This window comes from Arvicanthis niloticus, chromosome 22, assembly GCF_011762505.2.
Source record: "Arvicanthis niloticus isolate mArvNil1 chromosome 22, mArvNil1.pat.X, whole genome shotgun sequence".
NCBI classification, from domain to species: domain Eukaryota; kingdom Metazoa; phylum Chordata; class Mammalia; order Rodentia; family Muridae; genus Arvicanthis; species Arvicanthis niloticus.
In genome coordinates, this window is record NC_133429.1 from 26,109,528 (window position 1) to 26,131,540 (window position 22,013).

A 22,013-nucleotide genomic window follows, 5' to 3' on the forward strand; every position below is an offset into this window, starting at 1 on the left:
AGACTTCTTCTGATAGAAGAGAAAATGGGGGATAGTCTTGAATTCATTGGCACAGGAGACAAGTTCCTGAACCAAACACCAATAGCACAGGCACTAAGATCAACAATTAATAAATGGGATCTCATGAAACTGAAAAACTTATGTAAAACAAAGGACACCATTAATAAGACAAATTGACAGCCCTACAGAATGGGAAAAAGGTGCAGGTAGGGAATTGAGGGTGGATCTCAGGGAGAGGGGAGACACATGGGGCAGGGCAGCCTGAGGGAAGAGGAGGAAGGAGAAACTGCAGTTGAGATGTAATATATGAGAAAAGAATAAAGAATAAGAAGAAGCTAAGTGAAAGGATTTTTCTGAGTTGTGCAAAGACAACTATCCTTTATCCGTTATGACAATAGAAGCTACATGTTTAAAGATGTGAGCATCTTTAACCTCATCTTTATTTGAAATTATTTAAGGTCAGGGCCTGTGTGTTTTTACTTATTCAGAAAATCACTTACTGATGATTTCCATTTTCATGGTTCTATTTTCTCAACATGCATTTTAAAAATAAAGTAAGATAAAGATATGTTTAGTACTGTCATTCAATGTTCCACGTGAACATTTTTCTTGTCCTTTATACTCATAGGAAGTCAGGTCAAATTCAATAAGTGGCATACATTTCTTTATGGTGCTGTGGCCTAGGGCCTTACAAATAACATCAGGGGATATAGAGATGATATAAGATATTCACAATGTGGTACGAATGTAATAATTCAAATTATAGTAATTATAGGAAACCAAGCTACTGAAAAAAACCCCACATTTTATAAATCTTCTTATCCTTGTCTATTCTGATCATTAGTGTGTTTTTCTCTGTAGAAATAAGAATGCAGTCATCTTTTAGCAGGATACTTTTAGGTTTTCTTTGGTGGCACATTCCCTGTAGCTAAATGCTAGTCAACCTAAATTTTAGTAAATCTCTGTTAGCTCTTAATACATAAACACTGCACGCCATTAGCAAGTATTATATATACAGCTATGGAAACACAAGACCTACCCTAAAACAGTCTGGATAATATGATTTTGTGCTCCAACCTGTCATTAAAATAGAGAAAGCAGGAGAAAATGCTTGTAATCATAAAGCAAAATATACCACAAAAGAAGACAGTTTGATTACGACGCTCTGAAGTAAAAATTATAGAAATTAAAGTTTCTCAAAAGTCTTCATTACTTGAAAATTTAATACAAAATATTTAAGCGTTTATGACATATAGGAACATATGGTATCTGTAAATCTTCTATTTTACAAGAAGACAAATAGGATTCATGTTTGTGATGACAGCACCATACTGGGATTTAAGAAAAGTTGACTTTAAAATCAAGTAAAATTGTTCCAGGGAATAAAGAACCGAGGTTTAAAATTATCTTCCTGAGAAAGTTGTCAGGCTAGACCCATTTTTTTTCTGACTTCATTTTTACCCTCTGGCTAATCCCAGAATTCTAAATTTGCTTTAACTTTAGAGGCAGCCAATTTAGAAGTTCAGTAGATGAGAGTAAGCAAATAATTTCACATATGCATAAATATAAATGAGCATGAATGAATTAAAAATACACTATTCACTTTGGGGCTGTGTGTGACGGTTGCTAAGCACCTGAAAATGAACAGATGTGAAGTCAAATATTTCCATTGATTATCATGAAATCAGAGTCAAATAGTTTGGATCTCAATAATGTAAAAATTATCATAATTTAAATACTATTAGCTAACTACAGCATAAATATCAAATACTAGTTCCTATGACAGCAGAAGTCTACTTCCTCACTTATACTGATTCCAACAAGTATATAGAAAGTAAAAATGAATTTACCATCAGTTTCCTAGAGATCTGTATTACCTATTATTAGTCTTTATATTTCCCTTGGGATTTTTTTTTTTATTTTATCATTTCAGAGTTACACTGAAATCTTGTTCTTCAAATTTTACATTAGGTTTTGATTTCTCTAGCTTTGGTTTCATGAAAAAGTTACGTCCCTTTTTTAAGGTAAATTCCTATACATGTATGGCTCTATATATTTGACTTTGGACAAGTCAATTATCAAACTCTCACATTCACTGGTTCTCCATTTCTAAGATGTGGGCAGTTATTATACATGTATCTCTTAAAGAAATCAGCCCTATAGTGCTTAGTAAGAAATACAAGTTTGAAAAAATAAAAAGTCATTCACTTAAAATTAATGTTGTCAATAATTACAGTCTTGACCACTTAGTGTGTAAGTATATTGGGTATTTGTGTACTTCACAAACAGTATCTATGGTCATAGTATCAGTATTCACTAAACTGTGTCTAATTATTCACCAATACTATGAGTGTAATTAATGACTCAGCAGTAAAGAATATCTTAAAAGGGAGACTGTAGTTCAGCTCCCAGCACTGATGCTGAGTGGCTCATAAGTGCCTCTAACAACATCTTCAGGATGCAAGACTTTATGCTGAATTCAGCAGGCACCTGCCTTTATTTAAACACACACACACACACACACACACACACACACACACACACACAATTTTAAAAATAATATTAGCACAATCATAAATTAACATAAGTTTGCGTCCTGAAGACCACAGAGCTAGTATTAAAGTTTAGATTCAAACCATTATGAAAAAATGGTATTTATTTCTGTGATGGATGAATGTTTGACAGATAAAACATAAATATATCACAACATATTAACAAAATGAAGGATATTTACTCTCAATAGTGAAAATTTGAAACCTTTTTCTTTAAGCTAATAGAATTAAAAAGACTGCTCTGACTATAGTGTACTACTAATTCTAACTAGAGAAAATAAGCAAGAAAAAGATGTAAAAAGCATTTTATGGGATTGACCCTAGGGGAGATTCCTACCAGAGAGGGATATAGACTAAAGTGGCTACTGCCTGTAGCCAGGCAGGACTTCCAGTGGAAGGAGGGGGCCATCAATCCACCCACATACTTTCAACCCAAAATTTGTATTGCTTACAAGATGCACAGGAATAAAAATGAAAAAACGACTAAGGTAATAGCCAACCAATGACTGCCCCAACTTGAAACCCATCCCATGGGAGAGAGCCAACCTCTGGAACACTTAATAATACTCTTCTATGCTTGCAGACAGGAGCCTAGCACAACTGTGTCCTGAGAGACTTCATCCAGCAGTAAGTGGAAACAGATGAAGTGAACCACAGCCAAACATTAGACAGAACTTAAGGAGTCTTTGCAAGTCTTGGAGATAGGACTTAAGAAGCCAGGGGGCACAAGGGTACCACAAGAAGACCTACAGAGTCAACTAACGTGGGCCATAGGGACTCACAGAGACTGAACCACCAACCAAAGAACAAGCAAAAATGAAATCAACAATTTACTTACAAAGCAACAACAATAAAATCTTACTGTACAAATTTAGTTACAGAATTGAAAAATAACTCTCTATTGAAGAATATCAAACACATTGGAAACACAGCCAACTGAAGAGAAGTTTAGACAATGGAAAGATATTTCGAGCTAACAGGCTATAAGCTATTTTTTGCTAACATCTTCATATAAAACTTTTGGACAGATTCAATGTAATTGTTTCAAAATTCCAAGGTTATTTTTGCACAGAAATATAATAAAATTATTAAATTTGCACAGAACCACAAAAGAGCCAAAGCTATCATGAGCTTAGAGAACGAAGCATCAAATTCCCACATTTCAAAACTTATTTAAAAGCAATTGTCATCAGTACAGCAGAATGCTGGCATGGAGACAGACATACAAGCCAATGAAATGGGACAAAAACCTCAGAAGCAAACTCACATATTTATGATTAGTGTCATTTTTTCACACGAGTACCAGTAATACACAATGAGTAGATAATGTTTTCAATAAATTGAAACTAGACTACTACAAGAAAACAAGGAGAGAATTCTAAGACATGATTTAAATACAGAACTTTAAAATATCTATCTATCTATCTATCTATCTATCTATCTATCCATCTAAACAGTATCCATCCACTTATCCATCTATCTATCTATCTATCTATCTATCTATCTATCTATCTATATCTAAAAATATGACATACAAATGACAGAGATGTAAATGAGAAAGTGATTAGAATCACTAACATAAGGAAAATGCAAACAAGGATGAATTATCTACTTTACAAACACAGAAGATTGAAAAGCTATCATGTGGAAAAATGGAACAAATATACATGGCTAGAGGGATATAAATTAGTACAAGATATTGTTTAAAACACTATAAAAATTCCTCAGGAAACTAAAAGTAGAAGTACTATTTGATCTAGCAACTACATGGCAATTATCCAAAGGAGATGAAGACAGTATGTTGGAGATATCTGCAAATTTGTACTACTGATGCAAGTGCACTATTCATAGTCACCAAGATATGTAAATAACTGCAGTGCACATTACAACATGAATGGATAAAAATTATGGCATACATACACAAATCAATATTGTTCAGTTAAATGGGTTAAAAGGAATCCCATTATTTGTGATAACATGAATGAATTTTAAGAAAACCAGTGTAAGTAATATAATATAGTATAAACAAAACAAGAGGAGCATCATTTGGCACAAATGTAGAGTCTAGTAATGTTGAACTTATGGTCATAGTAGAATCACAGTTACCAGAACTTAAGGTATTGAGGGTGAAGGAAATGAGAAGCTGCTGATCAAAGGCTACCAAGACAAGAAAAATAGGTGATGAGATCCACTATACATCATAGCCATCATAGAAAGTAGTGATTCAGTATCTGCCTCATAATAGTTAAGGGTATAAATGTTTCACTATAAAAATTATAGATTGGGGGAGAGGGAGGGTGGTGGGAGCATATCCTCATAGAAGCAAAACAAAATGTGTCTTCAGACTTTCAAGGCAACAGTAGATATTAAACACAAGTGAGAATTATCTGTGATAACAGAGGTAGGCTAAAACAGGTACCTAACAATCAATTGAGCCAGCAAGCAATTCTTAATGAATCTATACAGTCTGTTTTATGCAGTCTGTAGACCTTCAGTCTTATAGAAAGTATCAAACGATATCTGACACTTCGCCAATACTTTTGGTTACCTTGGGTACAGATGTCAAAGCTTAGCCTCCATTAGATTTAAGGTAAACATCTATTTTACATTTCATGTACATATCAAACTATATAAATAGTTATTTTTAAACAGGGACTGATAAAAGTTAAGATTTTTAACCTTGTACTATTTAATATAATTTATTCCATATCCAATATTCCACAGGTGTAGCCATAATTTTTATTTAAATATCCTTATTTATCTATTGACATCTAGAAAAGAGGCCATAGTAATAATCAAAGCATTTAATACAAAATTTACAATACGCATGACATTTTACACGGTCATGACTGTAAAATTGAAAAAGAATGTTTTTCTATAAGTCATACTGTATTACTAGAAAATAAATTAGAATTATAGAATCAATACTCAAATAATACCATGATCTAATTTGAAGAAAATAAAAAAATTATAAGACAGTGCTGGCGTACCATAGTTCTGAGATATTATTCCACATGGAGTTACTTAATCTGACCTATAGAAAATTTAATTTTGATTTCTCTCATTGGAGAGGGGCTCAAATTCCCACTATTAATTTTATTTCATTTTTTTCTTAAGGGAAAATAAGTTCTAATGTTCTAAAATGAAGAGGTAATGCTGGTTATGTAACACTAAAATTAATTGAATTATAGTTTTATACCATATATTATAAACTATATATATATATATATATATATATATATATATATATATATATATATCACTGTATACTCTGTAACAAATAAGCTTTATCTCAAAAGACTTGGTTTAAGAATGCAGCCATGGCTGGGAAGCTGCAGTTGGTCAGCCTGCTAAATTTTGTCCTCTGCCTTACTGAACATATACTTAGGGGCAGGTTGAGTTCAGAGCAGCACTTCAGACAATATGGGGTTCAACTCAACATTAAGCATTTGATCTTCAACGCTTCTTAACCAAGTAAGACAAATGTTAATATATTAACTGTAAATTGTCTTTCATGTACAAAGATTGGTGTCAAGCTGATGCCTAAAATCAAAAGCCTTAACATATCCACAATAGTTATTATCCACTAGTTAGGAAATCTCTATGTACATAATACTCATTAAAAATACTGAAGGAAGTTCCAAATATTTTGGATTGCGAAAAACATAAAACACCAAAACAAACACATTTCACAGGGAGGTAAAAAAATCCCTAAAACCAATACCAAAATCAATTTTGCTGATTAAACTTATATGTAAACACTCAGCGCTCTTTCAAACATTCCCTGTCTCCATTAAGAATATTTCCTTGCCTATTTTATATTGGTTCATAGTTTGAAAAACATACTGTTCACATGTAATATGATGGGTGGGAATACAGTAGAACATTTTTGGATACAGTTTTCTTTCTAAATATCCAAATCATCTAAATTAAATGTCTCTTTCTTCTAAGTATTTCTCTTCTATAGTAAGGGTGTTTCTGTTTAACAGAGAAAGGTTATGCAGTCGATACTAATCTCATCACAAATTGCTATTATTTGCTCCTAAAAATAGTGAACTATAAAGTTAACATTATAACAAGAAAAAGAATGCTGTTTGAAAGTTCAGGTTTATTTTTCTTTAGGAAGTATAATTTGACTCTATTAAAATATTCCTTAACATTTGAAGTTTTTATATTTTTTTAATTTTAGGAATGTAGATGTTTTTGCTTGCACATATGTCTGTATATCACATGCGTGCATGATGCTTAAAGCAGACAGAAGAGAGTTTTGAATATCCTAGGCCTTGAGTTACAGGTAATTGTAAGTGTCCAAGCAGATGCTGGGACTTTAATCCAGGACAGCCACTATGCTTAACTGGTGATTTATCCTTCAAGTCCCACTATTGAGTTGATACCCTTAATGAGCACAAGTTGAAGTTTTCTTAGCATGAAAAAATTGTAAATATTAAAACAATAGAATGGATGGATACACATACCATATACATATACGATTGCCATAATCTATGCATGCAATCAACTCAAACAACTACCACACATGCTTTACATGTCTAAGTATGTGTTTATCATTAAAATCTTTCAAGAAAACTCCAGATGCCATATCTTCTGACATATCATTTTAATGTCTCTCTATATCATAATAAATCATATCATAATAAATCATAATGAAATACAAGCAATCACAGTGAACCCCTTGTAAATCAGGGTATTAGTGATGTGTCTGTTTTAAGATTTATTACACAAAAGATACAGAAGACAGTAGTTACTTTCCATTCAAAGATATATGCCTTTTGCCCTCATTATAAGTGATTATTGAAAAGTACAGGTAGAATAAACTGTAAAGATGTTAGTCCTATAAACAGATATGAAACTGTTAAGTCATCTTGTGGTTCTGTTTAATAATACAAGTTTATTATTTTGAATGCTGAAATCAGAAATGTAACCTCTCATCTATAAAGATGGAAGCTTTCAGTTCTGAAAGTAACATAGAGAGCATTCACTATTGACTATATAGGATATATATGTTGACTGTATTGTCTTCCCTGTTAATCAACAGATTGGTGTAGTTTGAGGGAATGTATTTTAAATAATAGAGGATAATTTGTACTATTTAATGAAATTTGAACATACTAACTATATTAGAATATCATTTTAGCATGTGATAAATCTCATCATTTGAAGCTAATATAATTTGCACCTGTAAATTTTTTTAAATTAAATATTAAAACAACAGATGCTGTAATATTATAGGCTTATTTATACAAAAAATAAAGGGCATTTAAAATCTAGGTCACACAAAAGAAAAAATACTAGTATTTTAGCATAGTAAATAGGGGTTTTAGTTTGATGAATATATTTAATTCTTATTCAAAGTTAGTTAGAATATACATCTTTCCTATGTGCATTGTAGGCCTTATGACTGAAAACATTTTAATAACACTTTTTTTCTATCCTTACAGACTTTTATCTTTCTGTGTCTTTCATTAATCCTTACCTTCAAAGTAATCGTCTCTTCTGAACTGTGTCTTCTTTGATGACTTTGTAACAGAAACTTTATTTTTGTTTTTTTTGAATAATGCTAGTCGCACAGAAGGTTCTAGAAGAAAAAATAAAAAGATCACCTCTAGGTTACTCCTTCTCTAACACAACCATATGTTTTCTTTATGCTGTTACTACATACATTTATATTGCATTATAAACACTCTGTGGAGCTCTGTAAAACAGCTGGTGCCTACTTAAATTTGATAATATAAATAATCCTAGAAAATCAAACATATGGCTCTTCTTTAGTATGACAGAAATAGTAATAATACTGTGAAAAACAGAATGTATATGCATCTTCCAGGTGGCACTTTCTTATTTGGGAGTCATGTTATTTATTGGAAGATGATAGAGTCAATATATCCCCACTAAATGACACAGAGAGCACATATGAGAAATGGAAGCATGACAGTAAGAAAACAGGTAATAGAAAAAAAAATTCTACTTGCAAAGTGTTATTTACTCTTTTGAACCAATTAATTTATGTAACAAAGAATTTATATGAATTATTTCTGTATTTTAAGGTTAGAAATAATATGAGTCTAGCATATTACAAAATGAGTCACTGTGAATATAGGGCCATGTAATTTCTTATTAATAAAAAATGGTTTTATGGAATGTGAAAATAGGATTTGGTGTTGCATTATTTAGAAATTTTGCTTAAAGACTGAGATGTAAGCACCAGAAAATGACACACATCTGTTTTTACTACCTTATATTATTTGGAAATAGTACATAATGCATAATGTCTAGTATAGTAGAATTAAATATATCAAAGAGAAAAGCCAAGATTTTAAACATCATAATTACCAAATCACATTAATAGTTTAATGCTAAAGTAGTAAGTTTCTGACTGCACATTGGGAGGAGCAAGAACATCATCTCTGGAAGGATGCTCTGTGATGAGCAATCTGGTAAAACACAGTAGTCTGCCAGCAGTAACTGAGCCCCAGCGAGGCTCATTTCTTTGTTTATAAACACTATGTTGAAATTATCAATCAATGCTTGGCTCCTTTCTGGGGTATCTGTACCTTAAAATATTATGATCATTGGGAGGTCTTTTGTTTTTTCAAAAAATTCACAAGGAATTAGCAATAATAAATGTGCAGACATGCCATAACACATGTCGCAAAAGCCTTCACATTAAGATATCACATTGCTAGTGATACCTTAAACGATGTGTAAGTCAATTTGAGAAGGTATAATTCCACAGGTGTATATTACAGGCTCCGTTTTGATTCACTACATTAATGCCATTCTTCTCACACAAAATATCATAAAATGGAGTTATTATATATTTTTAATGACAGTCTCATACAGCCTATGGGGGTCACAAACATTTTGGATAGCCTTTAACGTCAACCTACTTGCCTCTACCTTCTGCAGGGATTTCAATCATGCACAAATATGACCAATTTTGTGAACTGCTGGTGGCTGGACTCAGGGCTTCTTGAGAATAAAACAATGATGCCTCATGCTGAACAACTGTGCAATCCATTTTTATATTGTTGTAATAAGACACCAAGACCAAAAGCAACTTAAGAAAGACAGGGTTTATTTTAGCTTATGCTTTCTGAAAGATAAAAGTTCATTAGTACAGAGTAGAGTCATGGCCACAAACAGCAGCCATGGTCACAGGGTGCTGGGAGCTCACACCTTGAACCAAATGCACAAAGCAGAGAGAGCAAACTAAAAGAGGAGGATCTTAAAACCTCTTCTCTGACATGAATTCTCTACCTCTCCAAATAGGGTTACCAACTGGGAAGCAAGTGTTCAAATGCCTGAGATTATGGGGGACACTTCTACTTCAAACTACTATAGTCAATGCCCTGGCCATAGGCAGAATGCTGAGGATACCCAACAATAAAAATCACAGACCATATGATGCTCAAGAAGAAGGAAGACCAAAGTGTGGATGCTTCAGTCCTACTTGGAAGGGGAAACAAAATAATCAGAGGAGGTAAAGGAAGGGAGGGATCTGGGAGAAAGAGGAGGAAGAGGGAAAAGGTGGGAGATGAATCAGGTGTGGGAGGAGACAGGGTCGAGAAGTACAGAGGGTCTGGAATTTAAACAGAGATGTATAGCAGTGAGGGATGGGGAGCCAGGGTTAGCCACTAGAAAGTCCCAAATGCCAGGGAAGCAAGAGGTTCTAAGAACCCTATGGGGATGACATTAGCTGAAATACCCAACAAAGGGGAGATAGAACCTGTAGAGACCATATCCAGTGGTTACGCATAGCTCCAGTTGATGGATGAGGCCATCCACTCATCTCAAAATATTAACCTAGAATTTCTATTGTCTAAAGGAAATACAGGACAGAGTAGAGCAGAAACTGAAGGAAAGGCCATCCAGAGACTGCCTCACCTAGGAATCCATCCCATCTGCAGACACCAAACCCTGAGTCTGTTATAGCTGATCCCTGAGAGGCTCGTCCAGAGCCTGACCAATAAAGATGTGGACGTTTTCAGCCAACCATCTGACTGAGCACGGGGAGCCCAATGGAAGAGTTAGGATAAGGACTGAAAGAGCTGAAGGGGTTTGCAACCCCATAGGAAGAACAACAATATAAACCAACCAGAACCTCAGAGCTCCCAGAGACTAAATCACCAACTAAAGTGTACACATGGAGGGACCCATGGCTCCAACTGCATATGTAGCAGAGGACTGCATTATCTGGTATCAGTGGGAGGGGAGGCCTTTGGTCCTGTGGTGGCTTGATGGCCCAGGATAGGGGAATGCTAGGGCAGTGAGGTCAGAGTAGGTGGGTTGGTAGGGGAGCACCTTCATAGAAGCAGGGGGAAAGGGGGTTAGGATAGGGAGTTTGCGGAGGGGAAACTGGGAAGGAGGATAACATTTGAAATGTAAGTAAATAAAATAACCAATAAAAATGATAGAGAGCTGAAAAATGAAAATAATAAATTCAAGTATTTTCACAGGCATTTACAGTCCTAACACTGTTTGAAAGTTCAAAGTCTCTTCTGTTGACTCAAGGCAGTCTCTTTTTTTTTAATTGGATATTTTATTTATTTACATTTTAAATGTTATCCTCTTTCCCAGTTTCCCCTCTGCAAACCTCCTATCCCATCCCCCCTCCCCCTGCTTCTATGAGGTTGCTCCCCACCGACCCACTCATCCACTCCCACCTCACCACCCTGGTGTTCCCGTATACTGAGAAATTGTGCCTTCACAGGACCAAGGACCTCTTCTTTCATTGATGCCAGGTAAGACCATCCTCTGCTGCATGTGCAGCTGGAGCCATGGGTCTCCCCATGTGTACTCTTTGGCTGGTAGGTGGTTTAGTCCCTGGGAGCTCGGGGGGGGGGGGATCTGGTTGGTTGATGTTATTCTTCCTATGAGGTTGCAAAACCTCAAGGCAATCCTCTTAATTGTAACATTTTGTAAAAATAAAAACACTAATCACATACTTTCATCATACAATGTCACAGAAATATATGTGTGTGAATATATATATATATATATATATATATATATATATATATATATATTATAATGGTAATACTATGACCATAAGTTCAACATTACTAGACTCTACATTTGTGCCACAAGATGCTCCTCGTCTTGTTTATACCATATTGTTTGACTTACACTGATTTCCTTCAAATTCATTCATGCTGTCACAAATAATGGGATTCCTTTTAACCCATTTAACTGAAATATATACATTACCATTCCAAAAAGGAGGAATGGTAACACAGCAAAAGTAATAATAGACTTAAGGACGACTGGATCGCAGAAAGGCAAACACCAAATCCTATGGCTTCATGTCTGATGTCCAGTACCTCCATTTCAAAGGGCTAAGTGGATCTTTCCCTGCGGCTTTGCTTCCTAAAACATGTGTCTGTCTTTGGATGCCTGTATTCCCTATATACAGCCCTTCTTGGCAGGTATTCCACGGCCAACATCTTAGAGCATCCAGTGAAGTCTAGGATTCACTCGAATACATTCACACAAGGGTCTTTTTTTTTCTTTTCAGGGTTTCACACTCCTTTGTCATGTTCTTAGCATGAGACCATGGTGTGAAAATCCAGACTCTCTTGTATCCATCATGTCTCTAAGACCAGCACCACATAAAAAACACTGCTAAGTTTGGCTTGGGGTGGACCCTGGCTTCTTACACCACATTAGCACCAACATTTGTTTGCATATACAAGTACTCATTTAAATTTAACTTCCCAAATATAAATCTGCAATTTACTAAAGACCCACAAAGCCATAAATATATAATTTTCAATGTTTATGCATACCTTTAATGTTAAATCGGGTGCCAGATATGTTAGGGGATTCTGGGAATTTAATGTGAAACAGGTAGAGAGACTCAACTGCTTTACAATTCAGAATGCATTCTATTATTGTTTTTGGAAACACAACAGAGTAGTATTTGACGGAAATTCTTATTATTTCTAGAAGTTTTATTCAGGTAAATAAAATAAATCTTAAGTAAATCTCATTTTGCTGAGGTTTTCTCAATATTGATCATTCTTGATCCTTCTCATTTAAAAATTCATTAGCGATATTATTATTTTGGAAGCTCCTTTCCCACAAATTGCGATCTCCTTAAATTGCATAAAAATGAGTGTGTTAAAATATTCTGCATTCCTTAATTCTAGGATATGATTTAATAATACAAAAATGGCTTAAGCCATTTTTATTGAAAATAACGCCAGCAAATATTTACTGAACAAGAATCATGTACTTGATACTTTCAGGAATTAAAAGAGCTGATGAATCATTTTGATCCTGTGTCACCCTTCCTTCAAAAATATTAACCTGTTTTTCATCCTTTTTTATTTACAAAAGCTTAAATTCAACACGTATAACTTCAATATATACAGAGAAACATCTATTATATCTGCATTCTACACTTTCTATCCTTACTTTTTGCCAGTTTCTATGCACCCAAATCCCTCCACTTAGCGTTTCTAAGAAGTGCGAGGCATCAAAACCAGCCACCCACTCCCTTTCCCCAGCCTGCTCATCTAGTCTTACTTCCAAATATGCTCTCTACCCTCAGGTTATTGACCCTGCATGTTTTCAATAGACTTGGGCTTCTCGCCTTACATATGGTGTTCTTCATGGCAGCCCTGAATCTTAAACGTCCCTCAGTGTCTGATAACTCCAATTCTGGTCACCAAATTCTGAAATATCTTTTGTGTGGAGGGCAGCAGACCAGACAGATCGACAGACAATACACAAAACAGGACTAGTCACTACTGTTTCTACCTGATGTCAATCACAAAAGGGGAAATTACTTACTAGGTAAAACAACAACGAACCAGATCCAAACATCAGCTAAGCAAACCATGATAACACAAAATTTTAGACTTCCTGTCAAGGCCATTAAGCAATTCATCCACCTTCTTCTCATTCTTCCTTCTCCAGCTTCTCTTTATCTTTTTCTATGCAGATAACATTTTGTAACAAAGAAGTAAGATGAAAGAAACCAGGCCTGCTTCAGAGGTCTGTAATCTCAGCCAAGCAGGACACTGGGTCCTGCTGCCTTTTAAAGCAGATGGCCTGATTTATACCAACAGATTTCATCAGGACTGGGCTTCCCTAACCGCTGTCCACAGGCTTTGCTCCTATTGCTGCTCCTCAGTTGTGCTTCGTGATTAATCAGCTTCTTTGGCAGTTTTTTTTCCCTCTCTTAGCAATTTACGCCATCGCCCACTACTGTCTCCAATCGGTGGATTTTCTGCCCCTGCCATGTTTTTATTTTCACATTAAATAAATATTTTTGAATCATATTCCTTGGCTAAAAACCGTATATAAAACATACAAACAGGAAATCTGAAGTACTCTCTCCTGTCTTGCCATGACCAGTATTTAATGCTCCCTTACTTTATGTGTATGCTATGCTTCCTTGAGGATCACAGCTTTGATTAACACATCCTGGCTCTGATGCCCATGCTGCTGCTCTCGGCCAACAGAACCAGCGAATCTTACAGCACTTTTATGGACAATGCTGCCCTCTCATGGCTTCAAATTTTCACGTTGGCAAACTTTCCGTATAAGATTTGCTTAGTATCACCGTTAATATTTAAACTCTCCAAGTTAACATTTTCAGGTTTAGCAGAATGTGGATATTTAAGTAAATATTTAAACATTGTTTTAGAACATTAGCGGCTAAAAATTTAAATCGTGGTCATGTTCAAGTAAATTAATGACACATCCATCACCAGTTGAATTATGAAAACTGGAAAGACAACAACTGATTAAATTTTAATCTCTAAAATAAATCCCATCACAATCTGAGTAAATTATCATTAAATAATTTACTCCGAGATGAAAATAGTGTACGTGCCAGGAACTTAATAGAAGATAAATAAAATAAAATATAATATAATATAAATAAAGCCATTCAAGGGGTTCTCTTCGGTTTTCTTCTTCTTTTTTTTTTTTTTCTTCTCATTTTTTTTCACCTTATCTTATTCCAACTGATTTGCTTAGCACCAGGAGAGTACAGAGGAAAGCAAGGACAAGCATGAAAGGCTCATCATTAAATTCTGTATTTAGGCATTCATATTTTAAAGTCAAATTGATTTTGTGTCTTTAATATATTAATGTTTTTTTTTAAATGCAACAAACGTGACAAAGAGTTTTAAAATTGTCCTCCGTGGTAAAGTGTCTATTGGGATTTTGCAGTCAGTTGAAGATCTCCATTTAAAATCCCAGAATTGTCACCTATGACTTTACCTAACACTTCATGCTTATTCCGCACTGCCAAAAGACGAAGTAAAAACAGAGTTACGTGTTTCACTGTGGGTATTCCCTTCTCATTTTTGACCCTATCATGCCCCCTTGTGACTGATAAAAAGAAGCATTTTATACTTAATTATATCTAGGTGTGACCACAAACTCAAAACAAGTAAAACAGCAAGAAGAAAAGTTACAACTATGTTAATATTGCCCCGTGAATCCTTTGCTGAGACATATTTAATATGCTGATTTGTCAAACTTTCCTTAAATAAGGTTTTGATGATAACGGCAGGAAGAAAGACATTCCCAGTGGCAAAATGATATAAACATTCTACTGACAAAAACATTTTCTTGGTTCTTACCATGGCAGACGACTGCAAACATGGTGTTATTTCTTTTTAAAGAAAACCTAGCAAAAATAGATGTGGAAGTTTGACTGGATCAGTCCACAACCTATTTTGCCTTTGAACTTGGCTCAGGAGTTTTGTATATTTTTGTATTATTCTTAAAACAGCTCCTTTTAAAATTCATGTCAAAGGATAGAAAAACAAACCAAAAGAATAAAGAAGTTTATTGAACAACCTTATTTATTGCATTGTATTCCACATACTCTGACTGAGCTTCAAAACTCTCTGGGTTTTCAGTTACTATTTCACTGAAGTAGCCATAAAATGGTTTGGTTCACAGCAGATACCCTTCATAGGGATTTACAAAATGAGTGGACAGCAGGCATAGATAAGAGGGGAAAATGTACTTACTTAAATTCATTTACAAATGTTTAAATGTTCAATGTTTTATATCTGACAAATAGTATAGAAAATTACAGTTATTACAAAAGGATGCAGCATAGAAATTCAAATAACTACTATCACACCAAGATAGAAAAATTATATGTTTAAAACACTAAAAATAAGTTACCTAAATTTATCAATGGCTACTGACTGATATGAAATGTATTTTATGTATTAATTCACATTTTAATTCACATTTAATTCACATTTATATATGTATGTAGCTCAGGATTTAATGAGCATAAAAAACAAGTGATTTCTGAGCTACAAGTTTTTCTTGATTATTTGTAGCAAAACTGCACATTAGCAGAATCAGGTGCCTTATATTAAGCTCATGAACTCATGAGATTCAAAGATTGAAGGTCAATGCAACATATAGATAATTTTGAAATTTTGAAAAAATATTAAATCATAACCGTTTGCTATTTCTTGCCTGATATCTCTGCATTTGGCATGGATATAAAAATAAGGAGTGACCAAAGAAAGACAGAATACCATCACAAATGGTTAAAAATAAATGATGCCTTCCTATTTTTACCAAATTCTTCAAAGTCATGAGAGAAATCAATTTCTTTTCATGTATGAATATCTACAACTAAAATCCATTAAACGGAGGTGTTCAGTTTACTGACTAGCCAGGCAGTTTAGGAGTGCACAAAGGAATGAGCACACAGAGTGGATGGTTTTTGAATCAACATTCCATGATGTACCAGCTCAGAGACAAATTATAACACAGTTGACAGAGTGCACAGCACACGGAAAAGTCAATGCCCATGTATGTAAAAAAAAAAAGGGAATATTTTAAAAAATAAAATGGCAAAATATTTCATTAGGTGTGATAGTGTAATTTTCTTTGAAAATTGAGGATTTTGTAGTTATTGTCGTAGATTTAATTTCCTTGCATTAATTTCTTTTCATATTAAATATAACATATACAACATGATTTAAAAATTTTATAGTCAATATCACATACAGCTGCTGCTCAAAGGACATTACTTACCTAATTTTTTCCTTAATTTCTTTGATTTCATTTTCTTTGCTCTCTTTAGCATTTGCTGAGCTGTAGAGATATCCTTAAAGCCCCTATTAAAAAGATATGTTGAAAATATCTAAAGTATATTTAGACATAAACATACATCTAAATGTACATGTTCAAACTATATCACATGCAATAAATTTGTAATCTCAATTATTAACTCATTTCAAAGTTAAGTTTAGTAAAGACTAATGACTTCTTGAATCCCCAAAAATATCTGGAACGGATATTCTATAGTCCTTCAAATTCTTAATTTCTTCAGTGGAAAATAGAAGACTTACCATTCTTCTGAAATTTTTTCTTCTTTTTCAGATCGTAGTAAACTCTTTCTACTTGTTTTTGACTCAGGTGTCCAGGATAAAGTTCCGCTTTCTGATCTGCCAACAGAAATGCATGTTTTGTTTTGTTTTGTTTTGTTTCACAGAATCAACAGAAGTGTATCACTTCTTTTAAAAACTACAAGCTGTTATTGTCTGCAACTTGGAAATAAAGTCTATTTAAGCTACAGAGAAGCTTTATCTTGAAAAGTAATAAAAGTCTGCCATTAATTTAAAATGTTTACATTTCAATTACACAGGACATATTTCAATCCTTTTACTGAAAGGACTGTGGTCCTGGGACTTTTATTCGAGTCCCTCTCTGTACCTGTCAGGCCGTGAGCATCCGGTTGAACAATGATTGCATTATTTCACCTAAATGTAAGTTTTGCATTGTTTCAATGCATCTAACCCACATTTTTTTAACACTAGAATTTTCATATTTTAACATTGCATGTTCTCCATCTTCTAAATCAATGCACATCAATTTTATAGTCATTCTACTTCCATAAAGAATGTGTACTTTTGTCTTTGACATTCCTAAGTGGATTCCTAAGTGGAAATGAGTGACTTCGCTTACCTGCTGCTTAACTGTGTGTCCTCTGTCGACAACACATTTTCCTTCTCAATGCATAGCCATGCTTGGGCTGGACGAGCCGGTACAGTAGTTGAAGTTCCATCATGCCTCAAAGTCTGAGAGTTCTTATGTTAAAAGCACACACAAACGTAAAGGAAATGGAACAATGCCAGCATCTGTATTGGTACTTCACTTAGGGCAGCCTGAGCAGGCTTAAAAGGGAAACTCATTACAAAATTAAAATGATAATAAAATGAAATTTCTAGAACATGCCTATACAGTCTTTTCTTACATGGTAAATAGTATGCTTTTTGGTATAGCTCACATATACAAAATGATGGATTGCAAAGATCTTTAAAAATCTCAGAAAACAAAAACCTTCAAAGATTATCAAATAAATAACAGATACTGTGGTCCCTTGACCTCTGGCTGAGGAGCCTCAGCTGCCGCCTCTCTGTGTGTATTTCTGCATTTTTAAAGTACTGTCAGCTAGTGATTTTAGTCTGCTGCCAAATACACAGCTGAGACACATCATTTTTTTGGTCCTGGCTACTGTGAAATAAAGCGTTGAAAGAAATCCAAAGTAAAGAAAAAAATAGAGAGTAAATGAAAGAAAAGCTACATGAAAAATTACATCTGGGGATGAGGAGGAAGTCAAAGGCTTCTAGAAGTAATTATGTTTTTCAAGCCAATAAATTGTATTATTAATCACCGCAGCACAGCAGAACCTTCAGAAGCCAGCAAAGATGGAGCACTCAGAAGTTTCCATGACATGTTACCTTTGGCCAGGGCAGCTGCTTGGAGAGAGGCAGTGTTTGTGAAGGGAAGCCGGTGGAATCTAAAGCTGGCCAGTCTTTCTCCAAGGCGTCCTGCACGAGGAACGACATTAGAACGGACAACGTTTTTGCTTGCAAACCTTTACCATGTTTCCTTTAAATTGTTCAGTTCTCACAGAGGTACACCAAGTCCATGAGATCTTTTGTGCATAGGAAAGTTTTACACGCTATAGTGCGAGGCTGTACCTCTGGTTAAGGCATACATTGCAAAATGTTCGATCCGCACACTTTGGTTAAGGGAGGAGCTGATATGTGATTGCTTTAAAAATGAGGTGAACGGCCATGCGGTGGTGGCGCACGCCTTTAATCCCAACACTTGAGAGGCAGAGGCAGGTGGATATCTGAGTTCGAGGCCAGCCTGGTCTACAGAGTGAGTTCCAGGACAGCCAGGGCTACACAGAGAAACCCTGTTTAAAAAAAAAAAAAAAAAAAAAAAAAAAAGAGGTGAACACTGTTTTGAGTATTCATTCATTATTGACTCTCAGCAAAGTCTAGAAGTAACCGAGAGAAATCAGCTTTTAGCCCATTGTGGTGCAAATTATATTTTCTATTAAACATTGTTATAAAGACCACAATATTTTAATAAATTAGAATCAGTTTTCCTTAAGTGTTGCATATAAGCTAAGGTTTGCTTTAATTTTGTTTTCAAATTTTCAGCACTTTTATTTTTTGAGTGGACAGAAAGAATAAATTTATTATTACTGATTAAAAAAGATGTACAGTGTGTCATTTCTGATGGTAATTATACTCCAACACAATTCTTCAAATGGGAAAAGAGTTAATTTATACTTCAAGTGTGAAATTTTTACTGTGTAAGACATTTCTCTTCATCCCAAATCATGTTTGTTCCACTTATACATTTCCCAAGTTTACTCTTTATTCAATAAAGTTTTATTAGTTGTATTAATGGTGCACATTTAAGGTATAATTATCTGAATTTTATTTAATTGGTTTATCTTATCTGATGTATCATAGAGTGATCTGTGACTCTTTATAAACAAGGATCACCAGGACACTTAATAGCATTTAGAAGGCTGTAAAATAGCCAAACCCTTTGAAAGTTAGAATGACTATATTCTGAGAGATGTTAACAGAGTTTTCCATTCACACAAGTTCAATGTGCCCTGCTTACTGAATGACTTCTGAAAAATGTGAGGCGAAGGCATAATAGTGACTGCTGGTAGGCCAGATAGTACCACACTTTTACTAATGCATTATTCTTAGGAGACAAAAATCAAGATCATTGTATTTTAATAGCATGTGAACATAACAGTTATACCCAGTAAAATATTTTATAGGATTTCTTATTACACAGAAATGATTAACATACAAATATCTATGTCACAGTTATATGTTGTTTAAAAACTATAGTTGGGAAATGTGGAGTAAGTTAAAGAATTCTATTGAATTATGTGGTGATTCTAGCAAGTAATAATCTATTAGGCATCTGAGAAAATTTTAACCATTCTTAGAATAAATATACTCATTGCTGAATTTGACAATAAACTTAATTTATCAATTCTACTAGGAAGACATGTTTTAAAGTATTATGTTGTACACAGAAAATATACAAATATTATTTTTCAAACAAAGTGTTTAAATATTCCCAAATAAAGCATTATTGGAGAGATACAGGGGAAGGGCGTGGGAGAGAACTCTCCTTGGAATCTTTAGTGGTCTTCTTTCCTGTATCAGAAAAATAAGAAAATGGCAGCCAAGAAACAATGCAGTGGGTTCTGGGGAAATAACAATGAGAGGAAACAACTGAAGATTGTCAGAGTTTGAAATGTGAGAGATGACATGGAGGGCATTTGCTCTCCTATTTCTGAAAATAAGATATTGAAACTGTTTGCAACATATTGAAGTTCATAATATTAACCACTTGCTAAATTATGCCAGAAACCCAGTAAACTCCCGTTGGCTTCTACAATTAGAATGGTTTCTCTGTCTTATGACAGATGATAAAATATCTGATGACTGCTCTTTAAAAATACAGACAAGAACTGCAGTTCAATGCAAAATTTCTGACGAGATTTAGATTTGAAGTTTTATTTTTTTTTTCTGAGTGGCAACGTATATTTATGCAAGGAAAGGTTAGAGGTTGCTGAACAGCAGACATCATGAAATTAGTGATCTTATTGTAAGGGAAATGGTTAAAATAAATAAGGTATGTGAAAATGAGACAATGAAAACTAGGAAAAGACACAGTGTCATCTGACCACTGGCTACGACTGGCTACGAAATACTAGGATACAACTGGTCCTGTTAATCTGTCTGTCATACTCTAAGCTTGTAAAAAAAAAAAAAAAAATGTCTTTTTAAGCACCTGTCAAATCATGTAATTTTTTTCCTGTCCTCTGGAAGTCTAGTTCCCCACCTCACCCCCATAGCCCTACTCTCTACAGGAGTGCTAAAGTAGCAGTACTAAAACAGTAGTACCCCTTATGGCAGTTCTCTCTAGTGGTACTCCAATAATAGTACTCTATAGCCATTCTATCTGTAGCAGTACTCAATAACAGTACTCTATATAGACATTCTCCCTAAAGTAGCTCTCTCTATAGAAGTTCTTTCTCTAGCTATTGCTATATGCTCCAATAGCAGGACTCTATAGAGGAGTACTCCAATAGAAACACTCTATAGCAGTAGTCTTTACAGCATCCATTTCTACAGCAGAACTCCAGTAGCGGTACTAACTTTAGTAGCACTCTCTCTAGCAGCTCAGTTAGAGCAGCCCTCTCTTTACTGTACCCTCTATAGCAATATCCCAATAGCAGTTCTCCCTAGAGCAGGAATGCAGAAGTAGCTCTCTCTATAGCAGTATTCATTGCCTTACTACATAAATTATAGAATCTAGGAATAGTACTTCCCTTCTCGGACTACTGAAGTGGGACGCAAGGAATGTGAGTAGGTAAATTGAAGATAACAAGCTATTGCCCTTGAAAACAACACGTTAGATCCTGGGAGATAGAGATTGGAGAAAGAGCAATGACTTCTATTTTTCAAACAAGCCTGTACTTTCCCTTTCCAAGAGAGATTCTCCCATGGGAATCTACCAAACCAGTAAAAGCATCTGACAATTAACTTACTGATGGATGTTCCAGGACAAAATCTAGAGTAATGACAATGACCTCAGTTAAATACACTGTGAGACAAATTACATGGATTCTGCACCAACCATGTCAGTCAGAATACCCAGTGGCCATTGGAGTGCATTGTGAGAAAATCTGCCTTTGTAGGACTAAGGTATGGATATTCTTGGGTAACTATTCATTTATGAATATTTTATAGTAGCTTTTGATATTCATAATGAACCTGAGAATACCAGTGGTGTTTCTTTAGTGGTGGAAAACAAGTTATTTGCGTGACAACATAATAAAATAATTATCATTTGGAGTATAAAATAATATGGGATTTTACATGTCAGGATTAGTCAGAGGGTGCTCTTCAGATATCCCATAAGAAAGTTCTATGTAGGGAAAATTGTTAAACACACAAAGTTCTTGCGGAGTGAAATGGAGATTATTTTTGTCTGGAAATTTTAATTCTTCCGCAGGCATCCAGAAAATATGCTAACTTAACTTGTTATATTATTATATGTGGGAAATCCCATATACCTCAAAGTTCTTGGCACTTAATAAATTTGGTAAAT

At 34.6% G+C, this 22,013-nt stretch overlaps 1 protein-coding gene across 6 annotated transcripts in view; it reads right to left on the bottom strand.

Moving 5' to 3' along the window:
- The window catches only part of Lrriq1 (leucine rich repeats and IQ motif containing 1), a 192,531-nt gene that overhangs the window by 91,378 nt on the left and 79,140 nt on the right, over positions 1-22,013 (bottom strand). For all 6 annotated transcript variants that reach the window (XM_076920108.1, XM_076920105.1, XM_076920109.1 and 3 more), the window contains exons 19-23: positions 18,308-18,397; positions 17,532-17,653; positions 16,916-17,011; positions 16,599-16,681; positions 8,044-8,145 (exon numbers count right to left, since the gene is read on the bottom strand). In XM_076920108.1, coding sequence (XP_076776223.1) covers positions 8,044-8,145; positions 16,599-16,681; positions 16,916-17,011; positions 17,532-17,653; positions 18,308-18,397 — 493 coding nt within the window. The remainder of the gene's footprint in view (positions 1-8,043; positions 8,146-16,598; positions 16,682-16,915; positions 17,012-17,531; positions 17,654-18,307; positions 18,398-22,013) is intronic.